Source organism: Saccopteryx bilineata, chromosome 1 (assembly GCF_036850765.1).
Source record: "Saccopteryx bilineata isolate mSacBil1 chromosome 1, mSacBil1_pri_phased_curated, whole genome shotgun sequence".
In the NCBI taxonomy this organism is placed as follows: Eukaryota; Metazoa; Chordata; class Mammalia; order Chiroptera; family Emballonuridae; genus Saccopteryx; species Saccopteryx bilineata.
In genome coordinates, this window is record NC_089490.1 from 307034098 (window position 1) to 307060751 (window position 26654).

A 26654-nucleotide genomic window follows, 5' to 3' on the forward strand; every position below is an offset into this window, starting at 1 on the left:
AAGGGCTTGGAAGAAAAGCTCAAGTCCTATCTCAAGAATTTCTGGGGTTTAATCAGGTTCCAACAATCTGCAGCATTCACGTTCATATCCTTGGGCCAGACTTAATAATTGAGTTTAAAAACCAGGCAGTAGGGAAATAACTTCCCTTTTTCTCCCACATTGTGAAGAAGCAGTTTCCACCTTTGTCAGGCGTAGGTTAAAGACTTAACGTTAAGGTTCTTTCTATGGCTGTCTTGAATATTCCAAGGATCCACTCATGCACCGCCAACCTACGGCCCACAAGGAACATGAAAGGTTCGGCTTCTGCCTACTGCGCAAACTCCACCTCAGGCCCCGCCCCCTCCTCGCCCCGCTTCTCCAGTAGGCGGCCCCGCCCGGTCGGTCCCGAGGGTAAAGGCGGTGGAGGCGGCGCGGAAACTTGGCCGCGGCTTACCAGGAGCCTGTGGCTCTGGTGGGGGTCGCTACCCAGCAGGGACGAGGACGCCCGCTCCCGCCCTCGGGCTCGCGCTCGCTGAAGAGGCGCGCCCGTGCGGACCCGCGCTGCCGGCGCCGCCCACACCGCTCCCCTCCCGGCCGCCTGCCCTCCCTCAGCCGGGACAGCCAGCCGCGACCGCGGCGGCGGCGGCGGCTGGGTGAGGCCCCTCCTTCACGCCCTCCTTCTTCCCCTCGCTTGCTGCCCAGCCGAGCCGGCGAGCGCGGCTGGGCACCCAGCGCTCCCTGGGCCATGGCTGGCAACGTGAAAAAGAACTCTGGGGCCGGGGGCGGCGGCGGCAGCGGCTCCGGGGGATCGGGCCCCGGCGGCCTGATCGGGCTTATGAAGGACGCCTTCCAGCCGCACCACCACCACCACCACCACCTCAGCCCCCACCCGCCGGGGACTGTGGACAAGAAGATGGTGGAGAAGTGCTGGAAGCTCATGGACAAGGTGAAAGGCCTGCCCAGCACCCGCGAGAGCAGGGGTGGGCGTGGGCGGAGGGGCTGACGGAGGGGAAGGAAGAAACAGAGGAAGCGGGGGGAGGGGACGTGTCCTGCGAGGCTAGGAGGCGAGCAGCTGGGTGACTGGGCTGAGGAGTGGGGGTCGAAGGGGTGAAGAGACCGGGAAGAAGGGGGTTGGCGGTGGGGGAAGGGCTGCAGTGGTGGGGAGTCGGGGAAGGTTGAGGTGGTGCGCTTGGAGTATCGAGACAAAGGGGCTGGGGTGAAGGTTAACTGCGAAGCCACCGGGGCGGAAGTATATAATATAATGGGGGTGCAGAGTTTGGGGCTCGGTGCAGGGCATAGATGTGGATCACGGAATTGGCCCAGGGATATAGGAGGCGGGGGTGAGGAAGAGTTTGATTTACCGGCTAGGGCTGTTTGTTGGATGAGGAGTCGATCTCTGCTTCAGGGGTTCTGATTAGAGATCTGGGGTCAGGACCCCTCCACAGGCAAATTGCGCTCTGGTTCATTGTCTAGTTTTTTTTTTCCTCATTAAGATGTAACACCAAGATAAAAGAAATAGGAATGTTTTCCTCCACGTCTAGCGCTGGCTCAGGTTTTTATACTCATAACATTGGATGTTATCTTGCTGGTGCTAAGATGTGCACCGATTACACCACACATTCTGGTTAGAACCATTATCTTTCGGAAAGATGTTTTGACTGAGCATGCTAAGCAGCAGATTTTAACTTCTTTCAGAACTTCTTCCTTACACACACTGCTTTATCTGGGTTCTACTTTGTGTAAGGGACTTGTATCCTTATCACAGGACCTGACTCTAAGCTCATTCGATGAGAACTTCTTTAATTGCCTATTTATTTATTTTATTATATATTATTTATAATGTTTATTTTATTGATTTTAGAGAGGAAGGTACAGAGCAGGAAAGAGATAGGAACATCTGTTCCTGTATGTATGTGCCGGAAATGGGAATCGAACCTGCAACCTTTGCGCTTGGGGAGGATGTTCTGACCATCAGAGCTATCTGAGCAGGGCTGATTACCTATTTAAAAAATTTTTTAAAGGAAGTTTGAAAAATAACACCATTATATTTAGCCACTTTAAGTTTGGCATTTAAGAGAATTTTACTTCCTTATAGTTGTGTCTATATAGGGAAATATTATAGTCCCAAATACTGAAAAGTGTTGAAGCAGTGTAACCATTTGAGCAGAGACTTCAATACAATATTTCCTTGATTTTTTTCACATTATTATTAATTCTTTTGGGATATTTTTCTGAAGTGAGAAGCAAGGAGGCAGAGACAGACTTCCGCATGCTCCCAACCAGGATCCACCTGGCAAACCCACTAGGGAGCGATGCTCTGCCCATCTGGGGTGTTGCTCCGTTGCATCTGGAGCCATTCTAGCGCCTGAGGTGGAGGCCATGGAGCCGTCTTCAGAGCCCGGGCCAACTTTGCTCCAGTGGAGTCTTGGCTGCTGGAGGGGAAGAGAGAGACAGAGAGAAAGGAGAGGGGAAGAGTGGAGAAGCAGATGGGTGCTTTTCCTGTGTGCCCTGGGCGGGGAATCCCACCCGAGACGTCCACATGTGGGACTGGCACTGTACCACTGAGCCATAATTAATAACTTATTTTTGCAAAATTCATACTGTGAATGAAAAGTGATTAAAAGGATCTCGCACATTGTAAGAGAATGGTGTTATTTCTTCCAGAGTAAAAATGTTTACTCTCTGGTTCAAGGTTCTTCTCAAAAGTTCTTCATGGATTGTTTTGGATTAGAAACAACTAATAAAAATGATTATGAAGCACTTGACAAATATATGTGTTATATAAATTCTTAGTAAGTCCTGTGTGTGAATTAACAATGTAGTGCATACCGGTGGTTTCAGGGCCATGTTATCTCATGTTAAATTATTGATAATTAGTAATTAACAATACAGGTATTTTTATATTGTTTTTTTTTTAATTTTTTAAAATTTTTATTTATTCATTTTTAGAGAGGAGAGAGAGACAGGGAGAGAGAGGAGAGAGAGACAGAGAGAGAGAAGGGGGGAGGAGCTGGAAGCATCAACTCCCATATGTGCCTTGACCATGCAAGCCCAGGGTTTTGAACCGGCGACCTCAGCATTTCCAGGTCGACGCTTTATCCACTGCGCCACCACAGGTCAGGCTTTATATTGTTTATATTAGTGTTGTACCACTCATTTCATTATTAGAAATTGTAATATAACTATTACAAAAAGTTAGGCATATAAGGGAACTTTAAATGCATTGACATCTTAAAAAAATTTTTTTTTATTTTAATGGGGTGATATTGATCAATCAGGGTACATAATTCAGAAAAAACATCTCCAGCATTGACATCTTTTTAAAAAAAAAATCAAATGTGCCCTGGCCAGTTGGCTCAGTGGTAGAGCGTCGGCCTGGTGTGCAGGAATCCCAGGTTTGATTCCTGGCCAGGGCACACAGGAGAAGCGCCCATCTGCTTCTCCACCCCTCCCCCTCTCCTTCCTCTCTGTCTCTCTCTTCCCCTCCTGCAGCCAAGGCTCCATTGGAGCAAAGTTGGCCCAGTGCTGGGGATGGCTCCATGGCCTCTGCCTCAAGCGCTAGAGTGGCTCTGGTCGCAACAGAGTGACGCCCGGGATGGGCAGAGCATCGCCCCCTGGTGGGCATGCTGGGTGGATCCTGGTGGGGCGCATGCAGAGTCTGTCTTGACTGCCTCCCCTTTTCTAGCTTCGGAAAAAATGCAAAAAAAAAAAAATCAAATGTATTTGAAATCTGAAGTTTGTAGGTTTGCATTTTAGGGATTTATAGTTAGGATTAAAATGGTTTTCCTGGAGTAGAAAGAATTGCTTACATTTCTAATTAGTTTCTCACCTGACTGGGCAGTGGCACAGTGGATAGAGCATCAGACTGGGATGCGGAAAACCCAGGTTCGAGACTCCGAGGTCGCCAGCTTGAGCGAGGGCTCATCTGGTTTGAGCAAAAAGCCCACCAGCTTGAGCCCAAGCTTGCTGGCTTGAGCAAGGGGTTACTCGGTCTGCTGAAGGCCCGCGGTCAAGGCACGTATGAGAAAGCAATCAATGAACAATTAAGGTGTTGCAACGTGCAACGAAAAACTAATGATTGATGCTTCTCATCTCTTCGTTCCTGTCTATCCCTCTCTTTGACTTTCTGTAAAAAAAACCAAAAAACATAATTAGTTTCTCATATGACATGTATGCAGTGTATCAAAATTGTATTTATTATAAAAAAATTGTATTTATTATAGATCTCCTTAAGAATAATAAACTGATTAAACTTTTGAGTCTCTGTAAAGTACTATAATCCAAATATAAGATCCCTCTTTAAGGTTTACCACTTCATCTTTAAAGTATATTTCTGTTTCTTCTGCAGAATATTTAATTATTTGGGAAGAATAGAGAGGGCTCAGTTTTAAGTGAAAATGATTTTCAGGTGTTGATAGTTTCAAGGAAAGGAGGCTCTAGCTTTTCCATTTTAGTGTGGAGAGAAGGGTGTTTTACTCTTGTGCTGCCTGTCTTGGAAGATGATTTTTAGTGCTCTCTGTGCTCTATATCACATACTAGTTATACTAAAATGAAAATTTCTTCCCTGGCCGGTTTGCTCAGTGGTAGAGCGTCGGCCTGGCGTGCAGAGGTCCCGGGTTCGATTCCTGGCCAGGGCACACAGAAGAAGCGCCCATTTGCTTCTCCACCCCTCCCCTCTCCTTCCTCTCTGTCTCTCTCTTCCCTTCCCGCAGCTGAGGCTCCATTGGAGCAAAGATGGCCCGGGCGCTGGGGATGGCTCCATGGCCTTTGCCCCAGGCGCTAGAGTGGCTCTGGTTGCGACAGAGCGATGTCCCGGAGGGGCAGAGCATCGCCCCCTGGTGGGCAGAGCGTCACCCCTGGTGGGCGTACCAGGTGGATCCCGTTGGGGCGCATGCGGGAGTCTGTCTGACTGTCTCTCCCTGTTTCCAGCTTCAGAAAAATACAAAAAAATAACAACAAAAAAAAAAAAAATGAAAATTTCTTTCTAATGTATTAGTCTGATAGGTTCATACTACTTTTCAGAATTTTTGAATACTTCTGCGGTGTTGTTAGGTCACAGAGTCTCATTAACTCTTGATGTTTTGAACATAGGTGTTCTTTTTCCTCCCACTATTTTTATTGTTGAAAGTCTTTGTTTTGCCTGACCGGGCAGTGGCGCAATGGATAGAGCGTCGGACTCGGATGCGGAGGACCCAGGTTCGAGACCTCAGGGTCGCCAGCTTGAGCACGGGCTCATCTGGCTTGAGCAAAAAAAAAGAAAAGCTCACCTGGCTCGAGCAAGGGGTTGCTTGGTCCGCTGAAGGCCCGCAGTCAAGGCACATATGAGAAAGCAATCAATGAACAACTAAGGTGTCACAGCGAAAAACTGATAATTGATGCTTCTCATCTCTCTTCATTCCTGTCTGTCTTTCCCTATCTATCCCTCTCTCTGACTATCTCTCAGTCCCTGTAAAAAAAAAAAAAAAGAAAAAGAAAAAAAAAAGTCTTTGTTTTTTGGCCCTGGCTGGTTGGCTCAGCGGTAGAGCATCTGCCCGGCATGTGGAAGTCCTGGGTTTGATTCCCAGCCAGGGCACACAGGAGAAGCGCCCATCTGCTTCTCCACCCTTCCCCCTCTCCTTTCTCTCTGTCTCTCTCTTCCCCTCCTGCAGCCAAGGCTCCATTGGAGCAAAGTTGGCCTGGGTGCCGAGGATGGCTCTAGAATGGCTCTGGTTGCAGCAGAGCAACACCCCAGATGGGCTGAGCATCACCCCCTGGTGGGCATGCTGGGTGGATCCCGGTCTGGTGCATGTGGGAGTCTGTCTGACTTCCTCTGCTTCTCACTTTGGGGGGAAAAAAAAGTCTTCCCTCCCTCCCTCCCTCCCTCCCTCCCTCCCTCCCTCCCTCCCTCCCTCCCTCCCTTCCTCTCTCCCTCCCTCCTTCCCTTCCTTCCTTCCTTCCTTCCTTCATTTTTTTTTTTGTATTTTTCCGAAGCTGGAAATGGGGAGGCAGTCAGACAGACTCCGCATGTGCCCGACCGGAATCCACCCGGCATGCCCATCAGGGGGCGATTCTCTGCCCATCCGGGGCTTCGCTCTGTTGCGACCAGAGCCACTCTAGCGCCTGAGGCAGAGGCCATAGAGCCATCCCCAGCGCCCGGGCCATCTTTGTTCCAATGGAGGCTGCGGGAGGGGAAGAGAGAGACAGAGGAAGGAAGGAGAGAGGGGGAGGGGTGGAGAAGCAGATGAGCGCTTCTCCTGTGTACCCCGGCCGGGAATCGAACCCAAGACTTGCGCACGCCAGGCTGACGCTCTACCACTGAGCCAACTGGCCAGGGCCTTTTTTTTTATTTTATTTTTTTTTTATTTTTCTGAAGCTGGAAACGGGGAGAGAAAGTCAGACAGACTCCCGCATGCACCTGGCACGCCCACCAGGGGCGAAGCTCTGCCCACCAGGGGGCGATGCTCTGCCCCTCCGGGGCGTTGCTGTGCCGTGACCAGAGCCACTCTAGCGCCTGGGGCAGAGGCCAAGGAGCCATCCCCAGCGCCCGGGCCATCTTTGCTCCAATGGAGCCTTGGCTGCAGGAGGGGAAGAGAGAGACAGAGAGGAAGGAGGGGGGGGGGTGGAGAAGCAAATGGGCGCTTCTCCTATGTGCCCTGGCCGGGAATCGAACCCTGGTCTCCCGCACGCCAGGCCGACACTCTACCGCTGAGCCAACCGGCCAGGGCCTTTTTTTTTTTTTTTAAAGAGGAGTAAAGATAGTGAGACAGACCCAAGCACCACAATCAGTATCCCTTCTAGCAACCCTGACTGGGACCAATGTTGGAACCAATCAAGCCACTGGCTGCAGGAGGGAAAGAGTGACAGAAGGAGAGAGGGAGGAGAGAGAAGCAGATGGTTGCTTCTCTTATGTGTCATGAGACATCCATACACTGGGTTGATGCTTTATCCACTGAGTAAACTGGCCAGGGCCTGTTGTTGAAAGTTTTAAATGTGACTTCCAGTGGTATAAGTGGTGAAGAACTCACTGTCAAATCTAAAAATGTTTCACACATATATTAATTTTAGTTTTACATGACCATCACATACCTGTTTTATTCTTGTTGTTGAAGTTTAGTGAATATTATTTAAGTCTATTATTAATCAATTTATTGCTTTAGCATTGAGAATTTTTAGTCTCCCCCCTCCTGCAGTATTGGATGTATGGAGATCCATACAGGTTGGTGTAAGTCATGGGTTCTGGTCAATTTAGGCCCGATTTACTAATCCATTCATAGGCTCAGTTTACTAATCCATTATGGAACTTAAACTTGTTGGAAAAATGCTTGTGCTACAGTGCTGTTATTAAACAAACAACATGCTCAGCCACTAGTTTTTTTTAAGTCAGTATATTGTGTAATATTTCTGTGAACACTTGTATGTGAAGAGAGTGGCTAGCAAAGAGACTACTGGATGGGGAAGTGGAGAGACAAATCAAATAAATATCTTTAAATGTAAATTTTTTTCTTTTTCTTTTTTTTTTTCTGAAGCTGGAAACGGGGAGAGACAGTCAGACAGACTCCCGCATGCGCCCGACCGGGATCCACCGGGCACGCGACGCTCTGCCCACCAGGGGGCTATGCTCTGCCCCTCCAGGGCATTGCTCTGCCGCGACCAGAGCCACTCCAGCGCCTGGGGCAGAGGCCAAGGAGCCATCCCCAGCGCCCGGGCCATCCTTGCTCCAATGGAGCCTTGGCTGCGGGAGGGGAAGAGAGAGACAGAGAGGAAGGGGGGGGTGGAGAAGCAAATGGGCGCTTCTCCTATGTGCCCTGGCCGGGAATCGAACCCGGGTCCCCCGCACGCCAGGCCGACGCTCTACCGCTGAGCCAACCGGCCAGGGCCTAAATGTAAATTTTTAATAAGGTATTTAGTGAGAGACTCAAAATTCCATTATGAAGTAGAGTTGGGAAGTAGCAAACTTTCTGTCAAGGGGCAAATAGTAAATATTTTGGGCATTGCTGTCCCATAATCTTTGTTATTATACTTTAAAAATGTAAAAGCTATTACTAGCTTGCAGGTGTAAAAAATAAAAAGGCTTTAGTAGGCTGTAGGTTGCCCACTTCTGAAGTACAGCATCACACAGGCAGAATTTTAGGTCTATACTATGTTTTTATTTTACATTAGCTTGCATCATTAAAACATTCAAGTGTTGATTTCTTAAAAATGGGATATAATTTATTGGAAAATGCTTCCCCTTATAGCATGAGTTCAAGAAAAATGTTCAGCTCTAGATTTTTAAAAAGGTTTTTCTGTTGATTTGAGAGAGAGAGAGAAGCATCAGCTTAGTTGTTCCATTTAGCTATGCATGCATTGATTGCTTTCATACATGCCCTGACCTGCGATCGAACCCGTGATCTCTGTGTGCTTGAATGACACTTTATCCACTGAGCCACCTGGCTAGGGCCCAGCTCCAGATTTTGAAAAACCCCAAGCCTGGGTCTCCAGGGTGAATGATGGAATGACATCTCTAAAATGTTTTAATTATCATTATATGCATCATTTTAATTAGTTGAATAAGTAAAACAATCAAATGAAATGACACTGCTTGAAAGTTAAGTTAAAAATCGTGTAGGGAGACAATTAGCTCCACAATTGGCATACCCAAAGGTAGTTCTCAGCAGGCATCAGATCCTGCTGAGGTAAATTCTGCTTTGTGGGCTCAGCTCTTGCACAGTGGCTTGTACACTGTTGTCAGGGCCGTGCCTCACAGTCAGTCATGCTGAGGGTCGGCCCCACCTACAAATGGACAAACTACTATCAAGACAGCTATAGTAGGGAGACGCACATAACCCACACAAGGTAAATTCTTGGAGCACTCAGCCTAGGTGATCAGGAAGTCTTGCACCCTGAGTCCCACAGGGCACCTGCTATATAAGGCCATCCTGCCAAGACTAGGACACATAGCAGGTCTACCTAATACACAGAAACAAACACACAGAGGCAACCAAACTGGGGAGACAAAGAAAGATGCTCCAAATGAAAAAACAGGAGAAATCTCCAAAATAAATAAATAAATAAATGAAATGGAGGCAAGTGAGCTACCAGATACAGAGTTCAAAACAATGGCTATAAGCATGCATGCCCAAAGAACTTAGGGTAAGAATGGATGAACTCAGTGGGAACTTAAACAAAGGGATACTAATCATAAAGTAGGACATAGCAACCATAAAAAGAACTGGTCAGGCCTGACCAGGCTGTGGCGCAGGGGATAGAGCATTGGATTGGGATGTGGAAGGACCCAGGTTCGAGACCCCGAGGTCGCCAGCTTGAGCACGGGCTCATCTGGCTTGAGCAAAAGCTCACCAGCTTGAACCCAAGGTCACTGGCTTGAGCAAGGGGTTACTCGGTCTGCTGAAGGCCCGTGGTCAAGGCACATATGAGAAAGCAATCAATGAACAACTAATGTTTCGCAACGAAAACTGATGATTGATGCTTCTCATCTCTCTCCGTTCCTGTCTGTCTGTCCCTATCTAACTCTCTCTCTGTCCCTGTAAAAACAAAACAAAACAAGCAAACAAAAAAAACTGGTCAGAAACAAAGAATACAGGCCCTGCCTGGGTGCTTCAGTAGATAGAGTGTTGTCCTGGCATTCTAAAGTTGTGGGTTCAAGCCGCCATCAGAACACATACGAGAAGCAACCAATGGAACAGCTAAGTGGAACAACTAAATGGAACAAAGAGTTGATGCTTTGCTCTCTTCCTCTCTCTCTTTCTCAAATCAATAGAAGAATTAAGAGAAAAAAGAAATGAAGAATACACCAGAAGGAATCAAAAGCAGATTAAATGAAGTAGAGATTGAATCAGCAGTTGTAAGACGAGGTAGAAAACATCCAATTAGAACAGAAAAAATAAGACATTTAGCTGTTGGTTACCGTCTTCCTGTCACACCAAGGTTGCAGGGTTCAATCTCCAGTCAGGGTACATACAAGAAACAAGCAAGCAATGAATGCATAAATAAGTGGAACAACAAATTGATGTTTTTATCTCTCTCCCTTCCTCTCTCTGTCTAAAAAATTAATTAAAAAAATTTTTTAAAAATGAGGGAAGTTAAAGTGACCTCTGGGACAATGTAAAGCATAACAAAATCCACATCATAGGGGTACTAGAAGGAGGAGAGAGCAAGGGATTGAGAAGCTATTTGAAGAAATAATTACTGAAAACCTCTAATCTAGTGAAGGAAAAAGACACAAGTATAGGAAGTGCAGAGAGTCCCAAATAAGATGAACCCAAAGAGGTGCACACTATCACATATCATAATTAAAATGGCAAAGGTTAAAGACAAAGGGAATCTTAAAAGCAGCAAGAGAAAGATAGTAACCTTACACTATCATATTTTAGGATTCTTTTTTCTTTTAGTTGTTCTGATTGGGTATTTTTTGCTTCTTTGTATTCCAGATCACTTTTAAAAAAAAACAACTTTATTGATTTTAGAGAGAGGAGATAAGAGGGGGAGCAGGAAGCATCAATTTTATAGTAGATGCTTCTCGTATATGCCTTTATATACGGCAAACCCGGAGTTTCAAACCAGCGACCTTAGCATTTCAGGTTGGTTCTTTTCCACTGCACCACCACAGCTGGGGCCATATTGCTGTTTTGATTCTCAGCTTCATCAACTTTACTGATGATTCCCTGTAAATTATTCTTCATTTCAGTTAGTGTATCCTTCATTTATCTCTTTTAAAATTATTGATTTTAGAAAAAGAGAAACAGAGAGAGAGAGACAGAGACAAATATCTATTTGTTGTTCTACTTATTTATGTATTCATTGGTTGATTCTTACATGTGCCTTGGCTGGGGGTAAAACCTATAACCTTAGTGTATTGGGATGATACTCTGTGCTACCTGACCAGGGCTATCCTTCATTTCTAACTGGTTCTTTTTTTGTGGTTTCTATGTCCTTTTTTATGCCATTGAAGTTGTCTCCAAGTTCATCAACTCTTCCTCTAAGTTCATTGAGCGTCCTTATAACCAATGTTTTGAATTCTGCATCTGGACGATTGCTTGTCTCCATTTTATTCAGTTCTTTTTCTGGAGTTTTGTTTTCTTTCATTTGGGACATGCTTCTTTGTCTTCTCATTTGGGCTGCCCTCCTGTGTTTGTTTCTGTATAGAGCCGCTCTGTTTCCTGGTCTTGGTTGAGTGGCCTTATGTAGTAGGTCTCCTGTGGGGCCCAGTAGCACAGTCTTCCTCTTCACTTTAGCCAGACACTGCAGGTATATCCTTTGCATGAGTTGTGTGTGCTCTTATGTTGTATGTGAACCTTGATTGCTGTTGGCACATTAGTGTGAGGGATTGACCCATAGACTGATTGGCTGTAAGGACTGGCTGCAACCACAATGGAAGATCAGCTGTGCTGAGTCCATCCCATGGAGCAAGACTTACTTTAGTAGGCTTTGGTGCCTGCTGAGTTTGCCCCTTAAGTACGTGACTTGTTGAGGTGGTTGTGTGGTGCCTCATTGTGGTCTGAAGCTGTCCACCTGGTATGCTAGCTCTGGGGCCTTTCAAGATGTTGCAGGCCAAGGTCAGCCACTGCCTGTGTTCTTCCCAGGGGCACCTGGCATGACCTACAAAGCAGTCTGCAGATGGCTGCTACTTGTGCTGGACTTGGAGATGCCCAGGATAGGCCAAGCTGTGAACCAAGGTCAGCTGCCACTAGTGCGGGGCCTGGGGCCACTGAGCAAGAGAGCATGGGCATGTCAAGGCCAGATGCTTGTTTGAGAGACTTTAGGAACATCTGAGGCATGAGCTTCATGCCATTTGAATGAAAAGGCCACTGGAAGCAGCTTGCATGGGCCCACAAGTTGGTGGTGCAGTGTCTCAGAGCCACCAGGGTAGGTAAACAGCAGTAGCCAGGTTGATGGAAACTCAGACATGGTTCTCCCCTATCAGCTCTGTTGCGGGAGGCCTCAGCAAAGGACTATGGCCTCTGCCAGCACTTCTCTTTGAGAGAAAGCTGCACCACCAGCTCTTGCCTTCCTGCAAAGCCCTTCTTACCTCCCTCCCTACTTCCCTCCCTCCTTCCTTCCCAATGATACATTTGATAAGGGGTTAACATCCAAAATTTATTAAAAAATCATACAACACTACACCAAAAAGAAAAAGAAGGCCAACCTAATTTAAAAAGTGGGCAGAGGACATGAATAGATACTTCTCTAAGGAGGACATACAAATGGCCCATAGACATATGGAAAGATGCTCAGTGTCAGTAATTATCACAGAAATTTAAATTAAAACCACAGTGAACCCTGGCCAGACAGCTTGGTTGGTTAGAGAATCATCCCGAAACACAGAGGTTGTCAGTTCGATCCCCACTCAGAGCACCTACAGAGACAGATTGATGCTCCTATCTCTCTCATTCTCCCTTCCTCTCTTTCTAAAATCAATAAATAAAAATTAAAAGAAAAACCACAATGAGGTGTCACCTCACACATGAGTGTCTATCATCAATTTGTCAACAAACACTAAATGTCAAGTTGTGGAGAAAAGGGAGCCCCATGCACTGTTAATGGGAATACATCAGTTCAGTCACTATGGAAAACAGAATGGAGGTTCCTCAAAAAATTTAAGTGGGACTACTTTAAGACCCAGTAGTTCTACTTCTGGGTATGTATCCAAGGAAATCCAAATCCTACCTTCAAAGAATGTATGCACCCCTATTTTATTGTATCATTATTTACAATAGCCAAGATATGGAAGCAGCTTAAGTGCCCATCAAGAGATGAGTGAATAGAAAAAAACAGTGGTATGTATATACTGTGGATTATTACTTGGCAATGAAAAGAATGAAATCTTATTTGCAACATGTGGATGGGCTAGAGGGTGTTATGCTTAGTGAAATAGTCAATCAGAGAAAGATAGATAGCATATTATTTCACTTATATGTGGAATCTAAAGAAGAAAATAAATGAACAAAAAATAGAAACTCAGATACAGAGAACAGACTGATGGTTGTTAGAAGGGAGGGTGTTGGGGCTGGGTGCTGGGTGAAAAAAGTGAAGGAATTCAGAAGTATAAATTGGTAGTTACACAATAGTCACTTGAATGTAAAGTACAGCATAGGGAATATTGTCAATAACTATGTAATAACTGCATGGTGCCAGGTAGGTACATGAAATATTGCGGTATCACTTTGTAACGTTCATGATTGTCTAATAACTATTTTGTATACATGAAAGTAATGCAAAATACTTTTGAATGTAACTTGTAATTGAAAATAAAGTGTTTTTAAAAGTTGATTCTGGCCTGACTAGGTAGTGGTGCAGTGGTTACAGTGTTGGACTGGGATGCGGAAGGACCCAGGTTCGAGACCCTGAGGTTGCCAGCTTGAGTGTGGGCTCATCTGGTTTGAGCAAAGCTCACCAGCTTGGACCCAAGATCGCTGGCTCCAGCAAGGGGTTACTCTGTCTGCTGAAGGCCCGCAGTCAAGGCACATATGAGAAAGCAATCAATGAACAACTAAGGTGTTGCAACGCGCAACGAAAAACTGATGATTGATGCTTCTTATCTCTCTCCGTTCCTGTCTGTCTGTCCCTATCTATCCCTCTCTCTGACTCTCTCTCTGTCTCTGTAAAAAAAAAAAAAAAAGTTGATTCTACTTAAGATTTCACTTATTTGTGGAATCTAAAAAGCAAGATAAATGAATATACAAAACAGACTCATAGCTACAGAGAGCAAATTATAAATGTCAACTGTACTTGAAATGATAAAATAAAATAAAAAACAAGCTCATAGGAATATCAAATTAGTGATTGACAGAGTCAGGTTGTGAGGACTGGGCAAAATGGGAGAATGTTGTCAAAGGTGCAAACTTCCAATCACAAGATAAGTTCTGGTGAAGCAGTGGACAGTATGGTGATTATAATTAATCTATATTGTATATTTGAAAGTTACTAAGAGTAGATCTTAAAAGTTCTCATCATAAGAAAAAAATTGGAACTATGTAAGGTGATAGATTAAATTTACTGTGGTAGTAATTTTACAGTATATTCATATATCAAATTATGTTGTATACCTTTAAAAAAAAATGTTCCTTCCTTCTGCTCCCTACCTACCTACCCCTCCCAACAACAAAAAAAAGGACCTTGAGTTAATTGACTTCCTATGTTTTGGAAGTAAGATGCATTTAAAAAAATTATGAATCAGTATATTTTGTTGTTGTTGAGAAAGGCAGGGAGAGAGAGACAGGAACATTGAGCTGCTCCTGTAGGTGCCCAGACTGGGGAATTGAAGCGGCAATTTCTGCACTCCAGGCCAGTGCTCCAACTAACTGAGCTATCTGGCCCGAGCTTTATTTATTGATAGAGACAGAGAGAGGAAAAGAGGAGATGGGGAAGGGAAGCATTCATTTGTTGCTTCCTGTGTGTGCCCTGACTGGGGATCAAACTCTCAACATTGTCATTTGGGATGATGCTCTTAATCCACTGAGCTAACCAGCCAGGGCCAAATCAGTATATTTCATAGGACTTCTTCTCCCCTCCCTTCTTACCTTTCTTCCTATGTTTGCATGGTCACTAAATCCCAATCATAGTGCTTGGTGTAAATTCCTATATTTACAGGAGATTACATAGTGATAAGTGACCACTTAAGTATGTGCAAAGAGATAACAGATCTCCTAAATTTAAACATTGTGCACTACGTATTTCTTCTATTATTTCCTTAACCTCTCAAGATTATAAGCTCCATGTGGACAGCAACTAGAATCTGCTTATCTCCTGCAGTGTCCAGTCTTGAGGCCCTTACACAGTAAGTACTGTGTAAATATATGTTAAATTACTTTGTGTGCTCCAAAGGAATTACTGAAAGAGAAAAGTATGGGGATGGGAATCAGTTTTAGTTACATTTCTTGCCGTAGCTCATTAGTGGTATCATCCTTTTTAAAAAATTTTTTATTAGTTTTAATTTATTGTGTTAACATGGATTCAAGTGACCCACTCAAAATAACACCCTCATCCCCCACCCCCGTGTCCCTCATTACACCTCTTTAGTCCCTTCCCCCTAATTTTTTCTCCCTTCCCTCTGCGATTTTCTGTCCTGTTATCTGTACTGTATGTTATATATACGGCAGGGGTCCCCAAACTTTTTACACAGGGGGCCAGTTCACTGTTCCTCAGAACGTTGGAGGGCCAGACTATAAAAAAAACTATGAACAAATCCCTATGTACACTGCAAATATCTTATTTTAAAGTAAAAAAACAAAACGGAAACAAATACAATATTTAAAATAAAGAACAAGTAAATTTAAATCAACAAACTGACCAGTATTTCAATGGGAACTATGGGCCTGCTTTTGGCTAATGAGATGGTGGTGCCCCTTCCAGAAGTGCAGCGGGGGGCCTGATAAATGGCCTCAGGGGGCCGCATGCTGCCCGCGGGCCGTAGTTTGGGGACCACTGGTATACGGTATAGTTTCACTAATCCCTTCATCTTCTCTGATCCCTTTCCCTCATCCCCTTTCCCTCTGACAGCTTGTCCCTCTGCTCCCTGTGACCCTGCCTCTATTTTTTCCTCAGTTTACTTTGTTCATTAGATTCCACATATAAGTGAAATCATATGATAGTTTTCTTTCTCTGTCTGGCTTATTTCACTTAGCATAATAATCTCCAGGTCCATCCATGCCATTGCAAAAGGTAAGATTTCCTTCTTTTTCATGGCAACGTAGTATTCTATTGTGTATATGTACCACAGCTTTATAATCCACTCGTCTGCTGTCGGACACTTGGGCTGTTTCCAGATCTTGTAAACAATTCTGCAATAAACAAGGGGGTGCAAATTTTCTTTTGAATCAGTGATTTGGTATTCTTAGGTTATATTTCTAAAAGTGGGATAGCTGGGTCAAAAGGCAGTTCCATTTTTAATTTTTTGAGGCAACACCATACTGTTTTTCACAGTGGCTGCACAAGCCTGTGTTCCCACCAGCAGCACAGGAGGGTTCCCTTTTCTTCACATCCTCACCAGCACTTTTTGTGTGTTGATTTGTTAATGAGTGCCATCCTAACTGGTGTGAGGTGGTATCTTGTTGTTCTAATTTGCATTTCTCTGATGATTAGTGACATTGACCATTTTTCATATGCTTTTTGGCCATCTGTATGTCTCCTTTGGAGAAGTGTCTATATTCAGTTCCTTTGCCCATTTTTAAATTGGATTGTTTACCTTCCTGGTGTTGAGTTTTAGAAGTTCTTTGTAAATTTTGATTATTAACTCCTTATTAGATGTATTGGCGAATATGTTCTCCCATTGTGTGGGTTGTCTTTTTATTTTGTTAATGGTGTCTTTTGCTGTGCAAAAAGCTTTTTAGTTTGATTAGTCCCATTTGTTTATTTTGTCCTTTATTTCACTTGCTTGTGGAGATAAACTGGCAAAAATATTGCTACGAGAGATATCAGGAGTTTACTACTGATGTTTTCTTTCAAGATGTTTATGGTTTCGTGACTTACATTTAAATCTTTTATCCACTTTGAATTTATTTTTGTGAATGGTGTAAATTGGTGGTCTAATTTCATTTTTTTTTGCATGTACCTGTCCAATTTTCCCAGCATCGTTTATTAAAAAGACTATCTTTACCCCATTGGATACTCTTACCTCCTTTGTCAAATACCAATTGGCCATAAAGGCATGGGTTTATTTCTGGTTTTTCTGTTCTGTTCCATTGATCTATCTGCCCGTTCTTATACCAGTACTAAGCTGTTTTGATTACTCTGACCTTGTAGTATAACTTGATATCAGGAAGTGTGATACTTCATTTTCAAAATTGCTGAGTCTATTCATGTTCTTTTTTGGTTCCATATAAATTTTTGGAATATTCTGTATCTTTGAAGTATGCCATTGGTATTTTAATAGGAATTGCATTGAAATGTATAGGTTGCTTTGGGTAGTATAGACATTTTAAAGCTACTTATTCTTCCTATCTTTGAACATGGTATATGCTTCCACTTGTTTATATCTTCCTTCATTTTTCCTTTCAATGTCTTATAGTTTTCTGAGTACAAGTCTTTTACCTCCTTGGTTAAATTTACTCCTGGGTACTTTATTCTTTTGTTGCAATAGTGAAGAGGATTATTTCCTTAATTTCTCTTTCAGACAGTTTATTGTTGGTATATAAAAATACCACTGATTTCTGAATATTAATTTTATATCTTGCCACCTTGCCGAATTCATTTATCAGGTCTAGTAGTTTTTTTTTTTTAATTTTTATTTATTTATTTTTTTACAGAGACAGAGTGAGTCAGAGAGAGGGACAGACAGGGACGGAGAGAGATGAGAAGCATCAATCATCAGTTCTTCATTGCGCGTTATCATTATGTAGTGACCTTCTTTATCCCTTACTATAGCCTTTGTTTTAAAGGCTGTCTTGTCAGATATAAGTATTGCTACCTCAGCTTTTTTTTAATTTTCATTTACATAAAATACTTTTTTTCATCCCTTCACTTTTAGTCTATGTGTATCTTTTGTTCTGAGGTGTCTCTTGTAGACAGCATACATGTGGATCCTGTTTTGTTATCCATGCAGCTACCTTATTTCTTTTGATTGGAGCATTTAAAGTTATTGATATGTACTTATTGCCATTTTATTCTTTAAATCTATAATCCTTTTTTTCTCAATTTCTTTTTATTCCTTTGCGCTTTTTACAGCAGACCCCTCAACATTTCTTGCAGTATGGTTTGGTTGTAAATGAATTCCTTGAGGTTTTTTTTTTTTTTTTTGGTTTGAGAAGCTTTTTATTTCTCCTTCAATTTTAAATGATAGATTGCTGGATAAAGTAGTCTTGGTTGTAGGTTCTTGTTTGGATAACTGAATATTTTTTGCCAGTCCCTTCTGGTCTCCAGTGTTTCTGTTGAGAAGTCAGATGTCATCCTTATGAGGGCTCCTCTTGCAACTTTTAGTATTCTTTCTTTGTCTCTTAACTTTGGCATTTTAATTATGATATGTCTTGGAGTAGCCCTCCTTGGATTCTTCTTTAATGGGACTCTCTGTGCTTCTTGAACTTGTATTACTTTTTCCTTCATCAATTTCGGGAAATTTTCAGCTATGATTTTTTTCAAACAGGTTCTCTATCCCTTGTTCATTCTCTTCTCCTTCAGTAACCCCTATGATGCAGCTACTGTGTCTCTTCATGTTGTCACAGAGTTCTCTTAGAGTTTCCTCAGTCTTTTGTGCCTCTTTTCGTTTTGCTGCTCTGCTTCTGTGCTTCTGTTTATCTTGTCCTCTAAATTGCTGATATGACCCTCTGCTTCATCTAGCCTGCTGTTGATTCCTTCTAGTGCAGTCTTAATTTCTGATATTGTATTTGTCATTTCTTTCTTTTTTGTGACAGAGACAGAGAGAGGAAAAAACAGACCGGAAAGGAGAAAGATGAGAAGCATCAATTCTTTGTTGCAGCTCCTTAGTTTCTCAGTGATTGCTTTCTCATATGTGCCTTGACTAGAGGCCACAGCAGACCGAGTGACCCCTTGCTCAAGCCAGCGACCTTGGGTTTAAGCTGGTGAGCCTTGCTCAAACCAAATGAGCCTGTGCTCAAACTGGCGACCTCGGGGTTTTGAACCTGGGTCCTCTCCATCCCAGCCCAATGCTCTATCCACTGCACCACCGCCTGGTCAGGCTGTATTTGTCATTTCTGACTGGTTCTTTTTTTATTTCAATGTCCTTTTTGATGCTTGCTGTCTCTTTATTTAGGTGCTCATTATGTTCATCCATTGTTGCTCTAAGATCCTTGAGCATCCTAAAAATCATTATTTTAAACTCTGCATCTGGTAGTTTGGTTATTTTCATTTCATTCAGTTCTTTTTCTGGGGATTTCTCTTGTTGATTCATTTGGGTCATGTTTCTTTGTCTTCCCATTTTGTCCATGTATTAGGTAGTGCTGTCTGACTTTGAAATTTTTGTGGTGTCTTTTTGAGGAAGATGGGCTCGGTGGTACTGTCCTCCAAGCCACCTGTTTTTCTTGCTCTAGGAATGCTTCTTGAGGGTACTGTTTTCCCTCCTATTGTATGTGAGTATTTAATACAGTTAGTCTTTTTCGTGGGAACAGTTATCCCTTCAGGCTGGCTGGCTCTAAGGGTCTACCTTGATCATGTATATTACCCATTGTGCAGTGTCTGTCCTCTTAAGTGGGTGTATTAATTCTCCACAGTGTCTGGTGCCTGCTAGACAACTCCTTTGGGCATGCTGCTTGTATAGCTAGCTAAGTCTAGGGTTGGTGCTGTCTGCCACCTACTACCAGTTGTGTTGGTTCTAGGTCTTCTTGGATTGTAGTCAGCTGTTGTTTGTAACCTGCTATAAGCTGGGACCAGCTCGGCAATGGATGTTAACGAAAGGAAGATGTTGTAAGACTTAAGAAAAAACACACACAAAACACAAGATAGAGAAAAAATGGGTACAGGGGACTCCTAGCCTCTAGGACTGAGAACCCAGATCTCTGCAACCTCATCATATTTATTTATTTTTCTTTCTTTTTTTATTATTTTTATTAATTTTAATGCAGTGACATTGATAAATCAGGGTACATACGTTCTGAGAAAACATCTCCAGATTATTTTGACATTTGATTATGTTGCATACCCCTCACCCAAAGTCAAATTGTCTTCCGTCACCTTCTATCTGTTTTTTTTGTGCCCCTCCCCTCCCCTCCCCCCACACCCTCTCTATCCTTACGCGCCCCCTCCCCACCCCCCACACCCCCACCCCATTACCATCACATTCTTGTCCATGTCTCTGAGTCTCGTTTTTATGTCCTATCTGTGTATGGATTCATATAGTTCTTAGTTTTTTCTGATTTACTTATTTCACTCTGTATAATGTTATCAAGGTCCATCCATGTTATTGTAAATGATCCGATGACATAATTTCTTAAGACTGAGTATTATTCCATAGTATATATGTATCAAAGCTTTTTTTAAATTTTTTAAAATTTTTCTGAAGTTGGAAACGGGGAGGCAGTCAGAAAGACTCCTGCATGCACCTGACAGGGATCCACCCGGCATGCCCACCAGGGGGCGATGCTATGACCATCTGGGGTATTGCTCTGTTGCGACCAGAGCCATTCTAGTGCCTGAGGCAGAGGCCATGGAGCCATCCTCAGCTCCCGGGCCAACTTTGCTCCAGTGGAGCCTTGGCTACGGGAGGGGAAGAGAGAGACAGAGAGGAAGGAGAGGGGGAGGGGTGGAGAAGCAGATGGGCGCTTCTCCTGTGTGCCCTGGCCAAAAATCAAAGCCGAGACTCCTGCATGCCAGGCCGACGCTCTACCACTGAGTCAACTGGCCAGGGCCTACCAAAGCTTTGTTTTTTTTTGTTTTTTTTTTACATAGGCAGAGATAGACAGGGACAGACAGACAGGAATGGAGAGAGAGATGAGAAGCATCAATCATTAGTTTCTCATTGTGTGTTGTGACTTCTTAGTTGTTCATTGATTGCTTTCTCATATGTGCCTTGACCGCGGGCCTTCAGCAGACCGAGTAACCCCCTTGCTGGAGCCAGAGGCCTTGGGTCCAAGCTGGTGAACTTGTTTTTTGCTCAAGCCAGATGAGCCCGCGCTCAAGCTGGCGACCTCGGGGTCTTGAACCTGGGTCCTTCCGCATCCCAGTCCGACGCTCTATCCACTGCGCCACCACCTGGTCAGGCTACCAAAGCTTTTTAATCCACTTGTCCTCTGACAGACACTTGGGCTGTTTCCAGATCTTCGCTATTGTGAACAATGCTGCCATAAACATAGGGGTGCATTTTTCCTTTTGGAACAGTTCTATGGTGTTCTTAGGGTATATTCCTAAAAGTGGGATAGCTGGGTCAAAGGCAGTTCAATTTTTAATTTTTGTTTTGGTTTTTAATTTTTTAATTTTATTTTTTAATTTTAGAGACAGCGAGAGTCAGAGAGAGGGATAGATAGGGACAGACAGACAGGAACGGAGAGAGATGAGAAGCATCAATCATCAGTTTTCCGTTGCAACACCTTAGTTGTTCATTGATTGCTTTCTCATATGTGCCTTGACCCGGGGCCTTCAGCAGACTGAGTAACCCCTTGCTCAAGTCAGCGACCGTGGGTCCAAGTTGATGAGCTTTTTGCTCACACCAGATGAGCCTGTGCTCAAGCTGGCGACCTTGGGGTCTCTAACCTAGGTCCTTCCACATCCCAGTCCGACACTCTATCCACTGCGCCACCACCTGGTCAGGCTGATTTTTAATTTTTTGAGGAATCTCCCTACTGTTTTCCACAGTGGTTGCACCAGTCTGCATTCCCACCAGCAGTGCAGGAGGGTTCCCTTTTCTCCACATCCTCGCCAGCACTTATTCTGTGTTTTGTTGACGAGCGCCATTCTGACTGGTGTGAAATGATATCTCATTGTGGTTTTAATTTGCATTTCTCTAATGATGAGTGATGTTGAGCATTTTTTCATATGCCTATTGGCCTTGTTTGAGACTTGTTTGGAGGTTCTAGCAGGGAAGCGCAGCTACTCGTATACCCTTGACTGAAGAATGGTCCTCTCCTCTAGCGGGGAAGGTCGTCCTCTTTGACCGAGCGCACAGCTTCGGGAGGGACGCACATGGAGTGGTGAGGGAGGAAGGGGACACCCGCTTAGCCAGCCAGATCAGCCGAATCAACCCTGGCGATCAATGGGGTGACAGATGTTGCAGCCAGATCGCTCTCACATCCTGTATGTCCTGTTTGGAGAAGTGTCTATTCATTTCTTTTGCCCATTTTTTGATTGGATTGTTTGTCTTCCTGGTGTTGAGATTTACAAGTTCTTTATAAATTTTGGTTATTAACCCCTTATTAGACATATTGTCAAATATATTTTCCCATTGTGTAGTTTGTCTTTTTATTCTGTTCTTATTGTCTTTGGCTGTGCAAAAGCTTTTTAGTTTGATATAGTCCCATTTGTTTATCCTGTCTTTTATTTCACTTGCCCGTGGGGATAAATCAGCAAATATATCACTGCGAGAGATGTTGGAGAGCTTAGTGCCTATGTTTTCTTCCAAGATGCTTACGGTTTCACGGCTTACATTTAAGTCTTTTATCCATTTTGAGTTTATTTTTGTGAATGGTGTAAGTTGGTGGTCTAGTTTCATTTTTTTGCAGGTAGCTGTTCAGTTTTCCCAACACCATTTATTAAAGAGGCTGTCTTTACTCCATTGTATGCCCTTATCTCCTTTGTCAAATATCAGTTGTCCATAGAACTGTGGGTTTATTTCTGGGTTCTCTGTTCTGTTCCATTGATCTTTATGTCTGTTCTTTTGCCAGTACCAGGCTGTTTTGAGTACAATGGCCTTGTAGTATAACTAGATATCAGGAAGGGTGATACCTCCCACTTTGTTCAGCTTTTTTAAGATTGCTGAGGCTATTTGTGTTCTTTTTTGGTTCCATATAAAGTTTTGGAATATGTGATCTGTATCTTTAAAGTAAGTCATTGGTATTTTAATTGGTATTGCATTGAATCTGTAAATTGTTTTGGGTAATATAGACATTTTAATAATGTTTATTGTTCCTAAGCATGAGCACGGTATATGCTTCCACTTGTTTGTATTTTCCTTGATTTCTTTTATCAATGTTTTATAATTTTCCGAGTACAAGTCTTTAGTCTCCTTGGTTAAGTTTACTCCTAGGTACTTTATGTTTTTGGTTGTAACAGTGAAGGGGATTGTTTCCTTAATTTCTCTTTCTGACTGTTCATTGCTGGTGTATAAAAATGCCTCTGGTTTCTTTTTTTAAAATGAATTTTAATGGGGTGACATTGATAAATCCGGGTACATATGTTCAGAGAAAATATCTCTAGATTATTTTGACATTTGATTATGCTTCATTCCCATCACCCAAAGTCCAATTGTCTTCCGTCACCTTCTAACTGGTTTTCTTTGTGCCCCTTCCCTCCTTCCCACCCCGTAACCCCCACACTCTTATCCATGTCTCTGAGTCTCATTTTTATGTCCTACCTATGTATGGAATCATGTAGTTCTTAGTTTTTTCTGATTTACTTATTTTGCTCAGTATAATGTTATCAAGTTCCATCCATGTTGTTGTAAATGACCTGATGCCATCATTTCTTATGGCTGAGTAGTATTTCATAGTATATATGTACCAAAGCTTTTTAATCCACTTGTCCACTGACGGACACTTGGGCTGTTTCCAGATCTTTGCTATTGTGAACAATGCTGCCATAAACATGAGGGTGAATTTTTTCTTTTCAAACAGTGCTAAGGTGTTCTTAGGGTATATTCCTAAAAGTGGTATAGCTGGGTCAAAAGGCAGTTCGAATTTTAATTTCTTGAGGAATCTCCATACTGTTTTCCACAGTGGCTGCACCAGTTTGCATTCCCACCAGCAGTGCAGGATGGTTCCCTTTTCTCCACATCCTTGCCAGTGTAAGGTATTTTTCCCCGCCGAGAAGGAAGGAAGAGGGCTCGGAGCCACAAAGTGTGGAATTTATTAATAAAAGGCTTTATTGAGTACAGCGCATCCCGCCCAGCAAGGTTCCCTGGCCCCGAGGAAAGATGGAGGCCAGGGAAGTCGCAAGGATTAAACCGTGTGGGAGATATTTAAAGGGGTCCCTCTAGGGAAGTCAAGCTAATATGACGTGGTAAAATCTCACTGGCTGGCAGACGGTTGCTTTTTTCCAAATGGTTCCTGGGAAGCCTTATTTGGCGTGCTTGGTAGTGGGCGGTCCTAGCCAAAGCGGGTCTGAGTTCCCCACGTGACCATACCCCATTATTCACCGGCCTTACAGCCAGCACTTATTTTGTGTTGTTTTGTTGATAAGCACCATTCTGACTGGTGTGAGGTGGTATCTCATTGTGGTTTTAATTTGCATTTCTCTAAGGATTAGTGATGTTGAGCATTTTTTCATATGCCTATCAGCCATCTGTATGTCCTGTTTGGAGAAGTGTCTATTCATTTCTTTTGCCCATTTTTTGATTGGATTGTTTGTCTTTCTGGTGTTGAGATTTACAAGTTCTTTATAAATTTTGGTTATTAACCTCTTATCAGACGTATCGTCAAATATATTCTCCCGCCTGACCAGGCGGTGGTGCAGTGGATAGAGCATCGAACTGGGATGCGAAAGGACCCAGGTTTGAGACCCCGAGCTCGCCAGCTTGAGCCTGGGCTCATCTGGCTTGAGCAAAAAAAAAGAAAAAGCTCACCAGCTTGGACCCAAGGTCGCTGGCTGGAGCAAGGGGTTACGCTGTCTGCTGAAGGCCCATGGTCAAGGCACATATGAGAAAGCAATCAATGAACAACTGAGGTGTCGCAACGAAAAACTGATGATTGATGCTTCTCATCTCTCTCCATTCCTGTCTGTTTGTCCCTATCTATCCCTCTCTCTCTCTCTCTCTCTCTGTTTAAAAAAAAAAAAAAAAATATATATATATATATATATTCTCCCATTGTGTAGTTTGTTTTTATTCTGTTCTAATTGTCTTTAGCTGTGCAGAAGCTTTTTAGTTTGATATAGTCCCTTTTATTTCACTTGCTCGTGGAGATAAATTGGCAAATATATTGCTGTGAGAGATGTCGGAGAGCTTACTGCCTATGTTTTCTTCTAAGATGCTTACGGTTTTATGGCTTACATTTAAGTCTTTTATTCTTTTTTTTTTTTTTTTGTATTTCTCTGAAGCTGAAAATGGGGAGAGACAGTTAGACAGACTCCTGCATGTGCCCTACCGGGATCCACCCGGCACGCCCATCAGGGGCGATGCTCTGCCCACCAGGGGGTGATGCTTTTCCCCTCCGGGCCTCGCTCTGTTGCGACCAGAGCCACACTAGCGCCTGGGGCAGAGGCCAAGGAGCCATCCCCAGCGCCCGGGCCATCTTTGCTCCAATGGAGCCTCGCTGCGGGAGGAGAAGAGAGAGACAGAGAGGAAGGAGAGGGGGAGGGGTAGAGAAGCAGACGGGCGCGTCTCCTGTGTGCCCTGGCCGGGAATCGAACCCGGGACTTCTGCACGCCAGGCTGACGCTCTACCACTGAGCCAACCGGCCAAGGCCCTTTTATCCATTTTGAGTTTATTTTTGTGAATGGTGTAAGTTGGTGGTCTAGTTTCATTTTTTTGCAGGTAGTTGTCCAATTTTCCCAACACCATTTGTTGAAGAGGCTGTCTTTACTCCAATGTTTGCATTTACCTCCTTTGTCAAATATCAGTTCATAAAAGGGTGGGTTTATTTCTGTGTTCTCAGTTCTGTTCCATTGATCTATATGCCTGTTCTTGTGCCAGTAGTAGGCTGTTTTGAGTATAATGACCTTGTAGTATAACTTGATATCCAGAAGTGTGATACCTCCCACCTTATTCTTCCTTTTCAAAACTGCTGAGGCTATTTGTGTTCTCTTTTGGTTCTATATAAATTTTTGGAATATGTATTTTATATCTTTGAAGTAAGTCATTGGTATTTTAATTGGTATTGCATTGAATTTATAAATTGCTTTGGGTAATACAGACATTTTTTTTTTTTTTTTTTGTATTTTTCTGAAGCTGGAAACGGGGAGAGACAGACAGACTCCCGCCTGCGCCCAACCGGGATCCACCCGGCACGCCCACCAGGGGCGACGCTCTGCCCACCAGGGGGTGATGCTCTGCCCCTCTGGGGCGTGCTCTGTTGCGACCAGAGCCACTGTAGCGCCTGGGGCAGAGGCCAAGGAGCCATCCCCAGCGCCCGGGCCATCTTTGCTCCAATGGAGCCTTGCTGCGGGAGGGGAAGAGAGAGACAGAGAGGAAGGAGAGGGGGAGGGGTGGAGAAGTAGATGGGCGCCTCTCCTGTGTGCCCTGGCCGGGAATCGAACCTGTGACTTCCGCACGCCAGGCTGACGCTCTACCACTGAGCCAACCGGCCAGGGCAATATAGACATTTTAATGATGTTTATTCTTCCTAACCATGAGCACGGTATATGCTTCCATTTGTTTTTTTTTTGTTTGTTTGTTTGTTTGTTTTGTATTTTTCTGAAGCTGAAAATGGGAGAGACAGACAGACTCCCGCATGCGCCGTACCGGGATCCACCCGGCACGCCCACCAGGGGCGACGCTCTGCCCACCAGGGGGCGATGCTCTGCCCCTCCGGGGCGTCGCTCTGCTGAGACCAGAGCCACTCTAGCACCTGGGGCAGAGGCCAAAGAGCCATCCCCAGTGCCCGGGCCATCTTTGCTCCAATGGAGCCTTGGCTGCGGGAGGGGAAGAGAGAGACAGAGAGGAAGGAGAGGGGGAGGGGTGGAGAAGCAGATGGGCGCCTCTCCTGTGTGCCCTGGCCGGGAATTGGACCCAGGATTTCTGCACGCCAGGCCGACGCTCTACCACTGAGCCAAGTGGCCAGGGCCCCATTTGTTTTTATTTTTTCTGATTTCTTTTATCAATGTTTTATAATTTTCCGAGTACAAGTCTTTAATCTCCCTGGTTAAATTTATTCCTAGGTACTTTATTTTTTTGGTTGCAATGGTGAAAGGGATTGCTTCCTTAATTTCTTTTTCTGACAGTTAATTGTTAGTGTATAAAAATGCCTCTGGGCCCTGGCCGGTTGGCTCAGCGGTAGAGCGTTGGACTGGCATGCGGGGGACCTGGGTTCTATTCCCGGCCAGGGCACATAGGAGAAGCGCCCATTTGCTTCTCCACCCCCCCTCTTTCCTCTCTGTCTCTCTCTTCCCCTCCCGCAGCCAAGGCTCCATTGGAGCAAAGATGGCCCGGGTGCTGGGGATGGCTC

The 26654-nt window shown here is 44.1% G+C and overlaps 1 protein-coding gene across 2 annotated transcripts in view; it reads left to right on the forward strand.

Annotated features, from left to right (window-relative positions):
• The first annotated feature begins 396 nt into the window (after positions 1-396).
• The window catches only part of CBL (Cbl proto-oncogene), a 139814-nt gene continuing 113556 nt past the window's right edge, over positions 397-26654 (forward strand). The window contains exon 1 of one of the 2 annotated variants that reach the window (XM_066246737.1): positions 397-925. In XM_066246737.1, coding sequence (XP_066102834.1) covers positions 725-925 — 201 coding nt within the window. In that variant the 5' untranslated portion in view covers positions 397-724. The remainder of the gene's footprint in view (positions 926-26654) is intronic. The other variant, XM_066246744.1, reaches the window with a different exon arrangement.